The sequence below is a fragment of the Vicia villosa genome, unplaced genomic scaffold (assembly GCF_029867415.1).
Source record: "Vicia villosa cultivar HV-30 ecotype Madison, WI unplaced genomic scaffold, Vvil1.0 ctg.000222F_1_1, whole genome shotgun sequence".
Taxonomy (NCBI): Eukaryota; Viridiplantae; Streptophyta; class Magnoliopsida; order Fabales; family Fabaceae; genus Vicia; species Vicia villosa.
This window is the reverse complement of record NW_026705084.1, coordinates 313772-323333: the sequence shown is the minus strand read 5'-3', so window position 1 is coordinate 323333 and position 9562 is coordinate 313772. Positions and strand designations below refer to the sequence as shown.

At 36.5% G+C, this 9562-nt stretch overlaps 1 protein-coding gene across 1 annotated transcript; it reads right to left on the bottom strand.

Annotated features, from left to right (window-relative positions):
* Positions 1 to 4022: 4022 nt before the first annotated feature.
* On the bottom strand, positions 4023 to 4688 carry LOC131625566 (uncharacterized). The gene has a single exon (XM_058896417.1). It carries the CDS (start codon positions 4686 to 4688, stop codon positions 4023 to 4025), a length of 666 nt encoding a protein of 221 aa, XP_058752400.1.
* Positions 4689 to 9562: the final 4874 nt, after the last annotated feature.

Here is a 9562-nt window from a genome sequence, read left to right as displayed (position 1 = left end):
ACCATTTAGGGATGATGGAGATGCTGTTGAGCTGGGTGTCTATGCGTATGCAAACGATGTTGATGTTGAGATATATAGTGAGGAAAAACCAGAGACAGGAGAGGCAACATTCATGGAGAAGGTTATAGATAAAGGAAAGGGAAGAAAGAGAGATGAGGTTGAGTATGAATCTAGTGATGAATCAGTCAAGGATGTACACTTTGAAGACAGTGAGGAGGAAAGGATGAAGGAATCTGATGATGGGATTGAAGTTGAAGATGATGGTGTAGATGAAGGTATTCATGGAGGTGATGATGGGCAGGCAGAAGGAGGTGATGATGGGCAGGCAGAAGGAGCTGATGATGGGCAGGCTAGTGAAAAGCCAGATAACATTTTTATCACAGATGAGATGGGTAAAGAGCATGTAATTGATGAAGAATACCTCACTGATGAACTGGATAGTGGGGCAGATGATGACAGTTGTGATGATAGACCAACTACAATTAGGTTCAAAGAAGATGATGGTTTGAGTAAGAACTTCAAATTCAAGGTTGGGATGGAATTCTCTTCACTCAAACAGTTTAAGAAAGTAGTCCTAGAGCACAATGTGTTGAATGGGAGAGAAGTGAAGTTTGAAAAGAATGATGCTGATAGGTGTAGGGTGGTATGTAATGAAAAGAAGATATGTAACTATACTGTCTTGTGTAGTAGGGTTTTGAAGACTACCACTTGTAACTATACTGTCTTGTGTAGTAGGGTTTTGAGTCCCACTAAAAAGGCAAAGATCAAGACTGGATTGGCTTCCACACAATCAAAGAGGCAGAGTGAGAGACTCAAGACACTCAAAGTGAGGGACATTCCTGGCCCAGGTCGAGAACCTGATAATCCAGTGGTCATCAATGAAGATGATGGTGATGAAAACAACTCCAAAAATTGGGAAGATATTTGCAGGAGTATGACCCAGTGAATTGAATGTGGAACTGTCATGTTTTATGCCTTGTCTGGTCTTTTAGTTAATGTAATGTAAACTTACTCTTTTGGTCAAACTGAGAAGATATGTGTACTACAAGCATCTTTTGGTCATGTGTTTTGGTTAAACATCATATTTTGGTTAATTTCATGTTGTAATATTGACAATATTATGTACTGTGACAACTTATGCAATGATGATATTTTTGTTAATCTACTTTGTTTCATAACATACTACTTGTCTTCAATACAACATAAACTGACATATACAACATGTCTTCAACATGTATTCAAAACAACAACTTTAACAACAATATAACCATAGTTTTGTAACAAAGACAATATTACAAGTCTTCAAAACAACTTTTATAACAATACTTAAACCAGAATATTAAACATCATTACATGTCTTCAATAATATCAATTGTTTCAAGTAAACCAAAACCAACATTCAAAACAACATTCATAACAATATTCATAACAATATTACATATAACTAAACCTATTATATAGAACTAAACCAAAAACAGCCTCAGCAATTACATTTCCCTAACAAGTAAATATTGATCAACATTGACACTACAAGTAACATTAGCTTCAATTTTCCAGAAAAAGCCTCAGCCTTCATCTTCATGTTCAACTTCTTATTCTTCTTCAGTGAGGATTCATAGAGTTCCTTCAACATTGCTTGCATTTCTTTCAGTTTGTTCACATCGTCATGAATCTCTTCTTCTTTACCCAGGTCTTCATCCCAGATGAACAAATTGCAGGTTTCTTCTTCACTTTGCCATAGAGGGCATCTCCAGAAAAGCTTCCCTTTGTTAAATCCTTGCTTGCAACGGTACGAAATCAAACGAAGGTTGCAAGCACACTTTCTCCCTTGAACGAAATTCCTTCCTGTTGTGTCCTGGGATGAGGCCGCCTTGCTACGTCTGGTTGAAGAAGCCATGAACTGAAAGAGAAGAAGAAGAAGACTTGGGGATAGAAGACGAACACGGGGAGAGCAGAATAGATTGGGAAGAAATAAGTTTGGGGACAAAATTAGGGTTAATATTTTATGTACAAAAAAATTAAATAATAAATAATTAAGTACGTGGCAGCAACACTAAGCATTATGTGGACAACAAAATTAACTTAAGCACTGCCACGTCTGCAGCCGTTTGCGTTTTTTAACGGGAAGGACCAATTTTATGGACGGAAAAGTTTACAGGGACCATTGTTTGAAGGAAATATTTACAGGGACTAAAAACGAAAACCAAGATATTTATGAGGACGTCAAACATATTTAACCCTTATTTATATCAATACCTATTTTGTAGGGGTGTAATCGGGTCGGTTTTTGGTCAAAAAAGGTCCTGATCGATAATATCTTCATCAGTTTGATTTGATTCAATTTTTAATATTTTTTAAAAATAGAATCGAATCAAACTAATTGATTTGCTTCGGTTTGGTTTAGTTCGGTTGGTCGTTTTCAATGTTGTTTTTTCAAACATTATATTCATCAATATGTTTTCTCCACTATCATATTTTTCAGTATATTTTATGCTATTATTTTTTAAAGTAATACATTTCATGTCATTTATTTCATGCTCTATTTTTCCAAACAACTTACAAGTTGTTCTTAATCCATATGAATCAGTAACATGATTTTATTGTATCATGAAATAAATTCACTATAAAATATAAAAGTTGACACTTGAAATTAGAATGTTGGAAATAAATTTGAAAGTCTAACAAATAGAACATAGGAAAACATACATCAATTAACATGTTTCACACCTCAAATACACATCAAAACTATTTTCTAACAAGACTAGAAGGAGATTTGTTGAAGTAGAAACCAAAAAGTTAAATACAAATATGAAAATTAACCAAGAGAAATCGACCACGAAAAAGGAGACTATAACATATCACAGTGACGATAGTGAGAACAACATTTGAGGCTAGCAGCTAGAGAAGTAGTTTAGTAAAAACAAGTTTTTGTGACTTATGATTTCTATTTTCTATGTTTTGGAGTTTGATTCTATATGTGTGTTTTGCTGAAAGAAAGAAAGTTAAAACAAATATAGAAAATGATTGGACAGATATAAAATTTGAGCTTAATGATGAGTGGAAATAAAAAATTCCGAGCGTAAATATTTTCCTTGGTTCGGTTCATTAGTTTGACAGTTCTTATAAACTAAAACCGAGAATCAAATCAAACCACATCGATTTTTATTGGCTCGGTTCCGTTTCAAAACTAAACCATAAACAATCGATTTTATTTCGATTTAATTTAGTTTGAATTATCGATTTAATTGATTTTTTTTAATTCGTTTATACCGTTACCCAAGTTTTTTTTTTTACAAATCATCAACTAAACTAAAAATATTAGTATGTACGTGCTAATGGACTTGGATCCAAACTAATGTGCTAATAGAATGTCACAGGAAATCTCATTATCCTTGTATATATCATGTAACATAATGACTAATAATAAGATGATAAAGTATAATATTTTTCGTTAGATAACAAAGTATAAATTGAAATATCTAAATAATAAAATTACATGAACTCCAAAAATTTAAAAACTGAAAAAAAAATGAGTTTACATATTAGTTAATTAAAATATTAATTAATAAAATATAGGAAATTAGATAAATGATATAGTTAAAGTAAAAATAATTAAATTAATTAACTAACATTTTAAATAATTTATTTTTTGCTTTTAAAAATAATAAATTATTTAGTTAAAGATATTATTGTCTATTAGTCCAATCATTATACTTTTCTCTTTCCTATTTCTTTATTTCATTTGTAACCAACAATAATATAAATTTATCACATTTATGATGTATTTCTCTCTAATCAACTTCTTTCTCATCTTTCTCTTTTTTCAACTTTTTTTTATGTTGTTTCTAAAATAACTCCACGCTTATTTATATTCTTAAAATCTAGTTATTTATAGTGTAATGCTCAAGTTGTATTTGAATCAAAGGAGGAATATATTAATTCAAAAAAACAATGGAGTACAAAGCAATCCCTAAGGGATTCAGCCCATCATGCAGACAACAGCGACAAAAAACAGGCCCTATCTAGGTCATCAAAACCGCTACATGTTTCCTATACTTCTGATTCATCCACCCCATATAAGTAATTTTATCTATTATATCCTGTGTAATACTAATCGAATTGTTTCTATCAAACACATTCTCGTTCCTATGGTGCCATATACCATAAACACTTTCTACACAGGCTATCTTCAATAAGTATGCTCTCCAGCCCTTCTTTTTCGTACTTTCGATCATCCAGTTTACTTCCTCAGTCCAACCCCTTGGTTGTCGATTAATTTGCAGCCAATCCATCACGTCTTTCCAGATTTGGTTGGTAATCCTACACTCAAAAAACACGTGATTAATGGTCTCATCATCAGTTTTACACATGCTGCAAAGTCTGTCAGTAATGATACCAAACCGACACAACCGATCCTTTGTTGCAATCTTGCCATGGCACAACATCCATAACATCAAAACAGCTCTAGGTCTAGCATGGTTCCCTTGGACAAGGCCCTTCCACACAACATCCTGGTCCTCTTGCAGCATGGCAATATACATATTTCTCATACTGAAATTCCTCCTTTGTTCAGCTTTAGTCCAGACAGAGTGATGTTGGATAGCAAGGTCCTTTTGCTTCAGGATATGTTTGATCACCCATGACCAACTGGTACCAGCCTCACACTCCATAACATCCTTCCCTTTCATATAGTAGGTGTTGATCCACTTGACCCACAGAGTATCACTTTTCACACATAAATTCCATAGACATTTCATCAATGCTATCTTGTTCCACTTTCCCAAATTGATGACATTTAGGCCCCCTTTGTTATACGGTTTACATACAGATATCCAAGCCAATGGGCTCTTCTTTGTTATGTATTAGCTGTTAGACCAAATGTATGACCTGCACAATGCATCAATCTTATGAATCACTGCTTTTGGTAAGGGAAAACATTGCATCCAGTATCGTGTAACAGCAAAACTGATGCTCTTAACTAGCTGGATTCTGCCAGCATAACTCAACAATTTTGCTGTCCAATGTCGGATTTTAGCCACAATTTTCTCAATTAGGGGCAGATAGTAAGCTATGTGGAGTTTCTTACTGCTAAGAGGCACGCCAAGATACTTGAAAGGAAGGGTTCCTTCCTCAAATTCAATTATCCTCTTAATATCCTGAGCAATCTCTCCAGACACACCACTAAAATAAATTTTGCACTTGGCAGGATTAATGACCAACCCTGTGGATGCAGTGAACTTCTTCACTATGTCATTCATCCTTTTAACATAGCTAGTATCTTCCCTGCAGAAGAGCAGAATATCGTCCGCAAAAATCAGGCTTGTAAGATTGAGTTTCTTACATTTGGAGTGGAATTTAAAATCTGTCTCTTTGTGGATACCCTGCAGCAATCTATGTAGATACTCCATCATGATCACAAAAAGGAGGGGGGAGAGGGGATCTCCTTGCCTTATCCCTATGCAGGCTTTCATGGTTTTTGTTCTTTCTCCATTCACATTGAAGACATAGCTGACATTCTTTACAAGGGCTAGGGTCCATTTAATGAATTGCCAAGGTATACCTAACTCATGCATGATTTCTTCAAGAGCCCCCCAGTGCACCATATCATAGGCCTTCTGCAAGTCTAACTGCATCATGCATCTAGGAGTTCCATTCTTTCTACTATATCCTTTGATCAGCTCATAAGCAAGCATTATGTGGTGGTGGATGTTCTGCCCTGGTATAAAAGCAGCTTGGCTCAAACCAATGGTTCCTTGTAACACCTTCCCTAATCTTCCTGTAAGCACTTTAGACACAATTTTGTAAAAGGTAGTACACCCAACTATTGGCCTATACTCCTTCATACTTATAGCCTGCTCAGACTTAGGGATCAAAGTAACTATAGTCTTGTTGAACTCAGTGTACATTCTCCCCTTCTGAAAAAAATTCATGGACAGCTTTTGTCACATCTTCCTTCACAATATGCCAGCTTGCCATATCCATCCACCCCTGGGGATTTCAGATCACCAATCCCTTTTAAAGCTGTCACAATCTCCTTATCAGTGACCTGTCTAATAAGGTATTATCTCTGCTCACTATTCAATTGCTTTCCACTTCTCATTGCTGCAACATCAATATGAGTTATATGGTGTGTAGCCTTGCCCATTAAGTTTCTATAGAACTCTATCACTTCAGTTTCAATATCCTTTTGCTCAGTGAGGATAGTACCATCTTCTCTTTTTATTATTCTCATACTTTTAGCATGATGCTTGGCCTTCAATTAAGCATGGAAAAATGCATTATTCCCATCCCCCTGCCTTATCCACTCAATTTTGGTTTTCTGCATCATCCACCTACTTTCCATCTCATTCATATCAATTACCTCTTCAATGAGCTTTTTGATGTTTTCTATTTTCTGCTGATTCATTCTATCATGGACAAGATCCTGCTGGGCAATCAAGAGGTCATGTTTAGCCCTTGCCAGTTTATGCTTCAGACCAGTCAGTGGCTTGTTCAGAGATTTTAAGTCTCCCTTTAGTCATTTCAGCTTGTTCCATAAAATATTCATAGGGCTGCCCTGTGTGTGTTTTCTCCAGCTGTTTAAAACAGTCTCATTATAGCCATCCATATCCACCAAGTAATTGTTGAATTTGAAGTTGCCCTTCCTATACTTAATCTGATCACTACACAGATGTAGCAGTGCATGGTCAGAGATATTAGGAGGGAGAATCTTCAGGGTATAATTAGTATAGTCTTGGAACCATCTCACATTAGCTATGATCCTGTCTATACGGGAGTAAATGGGATCCCTAGCTTGCTTATTACTCCAGGTAAAGTAATCCCCTATGTTGTCCATTTCTGACAGACCAGTATTACTCATCATCATGTGGAGATCCTCATATTCTGCTTCTTTAACCAACCTACCTCCAATCCTATCTTGAGCCTTGTTCACATTGTTAAAATCTCCAACAACACACCAAGCCCCTGATACTGAATTGGACAGGTCCTCAATATGGTGCCATAATTTTTTCCTATCCTCAATTTGGTTGTGTGCATAGATAGCAGTGAGCCAAAACCTAAAAGTGCCATCAATATCATAGACCTCACAGTGGATAGATTGGCTCGTGGCTTCCTTCACTCTAATATCCAGTTTATCATAATTCCATGCTATCCATATACGACCATTATTATGCTTATGGTAATTATCAATGAAGTTATCATAGATATGGAATTTACCTCTAATGGCTGCAGCCTTATTTCTCTTCACACGCGTCTCCAGTAGAATCATGATATGTGGCTTCAGCTCTAGGAGATGGGAGCATATCTCCATAAGCTTTCCACATTTATTGAGCCCCCGCACATTCCAAGATATTAGAATGGATTTAGAATGGTTGCTTGGTGGTCGTTCAAAACCTCCAAAGCATCAAAGCCATTCTCGCACGGTATTTCTGGTGTTTCAGTTCTTAGGATACTTTTTCCCCTATCACGAGTAGTTTTACTGATTGTTGTCCATTTGTTTTCCTCCACTATGCCTGGGCTACATTCCTTGGCATTTGTAGGGTGAGTCTCCTCAACCCTCGGGGGTGTGACAACTTCAGACGTGCTAGGTTGGTTCAATGTATGTTCCTTTGGTTGCCATACGTTCTTCTTGATTGGCTCTCCACACTTATGTCCTACCCTTTGACATTTGTCGCAGAACTTTGGACGCCATTCATACTCTATACTTTGCTGCAGCTTTCTTCCATCACTATCCTTAATGGTAATTTCATCAAGCAGCTTGCGGGTGATATCTACCTCTACAAGAATTCGAGCGTATGACACCCTAAGCTTGTGAGCAGTACACTCATCCGTTACTAGAGGCACACCGATAGCACTCCCTATTTTGTTGAAACTTCGCGCTCCCTAAAGATGTAGAGGTAGTTGGGGTAGTTTAATCCAAATTGGCAATGTTCGCAACATGTCCCGCTTCAGGTTAAACTCAAGTCTCCATTCTTTGAGTAACATAGGAACATTTCTGATCGTGTATGGGTCTCTCATCATCACTGCATCACAATCCTCCTCCGATTTGAAACGAAGAAGAAAGTAACCTTCGTCATAATAGAACAGATCTGGCAATTGTACAAAGTTCCACATCTTCACCATAAAATTTTTCACAGTGTTCATACTCAAATCCTCCCCAAAGACATAAAGGATTAGGGTATTCTCCCAAAATTGGATTTCAGATGCTATGTCTTCCGCTTCGATCTCAATCTCTACTATCCCTTCAATCACACTCGGTGGCGCATATGACATAACCATCCCCTTCGCCGGATTTCGATTCTCGCTCAGGACGTCAACCCACAGCTTCCTATCTACCTTCTTCTCATCTCCTTCTGTAGGTGTAGATTTCTCCACCCCTGCTTCCGGAGGGTTTGATTCTGTACCAGCATCGTGTCGTTTTTCTGTGTTCGTCACTGTTGGTATGGCCGGTGATGATTGGCTCTCCGGTGATGGAGGAACCGCAAGCTTTGGACGCCCCCTTCCCCTGTTTCGCCATTTATCTTATCTCTATGCTCAAATTGTATTGCTTATTGAAAATTTTGAAATTTGTTTTTGTATTTTTTTCTTTACAATCTAGAACTACTTTTTTGTTTTAGCTACAATTTATCTTCATTCTTTAATTCAACCCTTCCTAAATCTACAAACCCTTCTTCAAAGGACTTAAAGAAAATTATTAAAGTTGCTCGTGAACACATTGAGGATGCAAACAACCATATATGTTACTAAATGGGTGAGAGATTCCATAAAGAAGTTACAATTTAGAACAACAGTTGAAAAACATCTATACTAGAATGGATAATCAACAACAAGTTCTAAATTCTAGACATGAGTCTATCATGATATTCTTACAAATTTAATGGTTCAAATTAGACTACAAGAATCAATCGCCGTTCACATAGCAACATCTTATGCATGTATACCTACCATTCTAAATTTTCCCATTGTTATGAACTTGTTATTTCACCTAATGTTTCACATATCAACCATATTTTTACCCGTGTTATCCTCATCCTTATCCATATTACTGCATTTTTCAATAACTACACTCATTATAATTTTACCGCAAATAAGAAAAATATTGTTGTACACCACCCGCCCCCCTCAATTCCTCTACCTCCATTTATGAGATCCACTTCCATCAATCTCTCAACTTCCTTTCAAACTTACCTCCCTATAATATTCCCACTTTCCATCAATACCTCACTACCATAAATTCCCCCAATAATCTCCTTTTAGAGCACCCGAATTGGAACTTGTTGTGTTTGATGGTTCATACCCTCTAGAATGATTATATCAAGCAAAACCGTTATCTAAATTTTAGTAATTAACATGTGTTTCATTCATGAACTAGAAATGGATGTAGTTGAAGAACTGATGATCTTGAAATGATGTTGTTGATTTCAATCATGGCGGTGCGGGGTAGACCTGCATGGTTAACAATCCAACGCCCAAGTCAGTTCAAAATTCAAGACGAGTGTAGTGAAATGTGGAGATCAGAGTAAGTATCTTGCTTTCCATGTGAATTGACTTTTAAATCTTAGGT

Coding starts and splice junctions, on each gene's coding strand:
- LOC131625566 (XM_058896417.1), bottom strand. CDS start 4,688: ATGAAAGGGAAGGATGTTATGGAGTGTGAGGCTGGTACCAGTTGGTCA.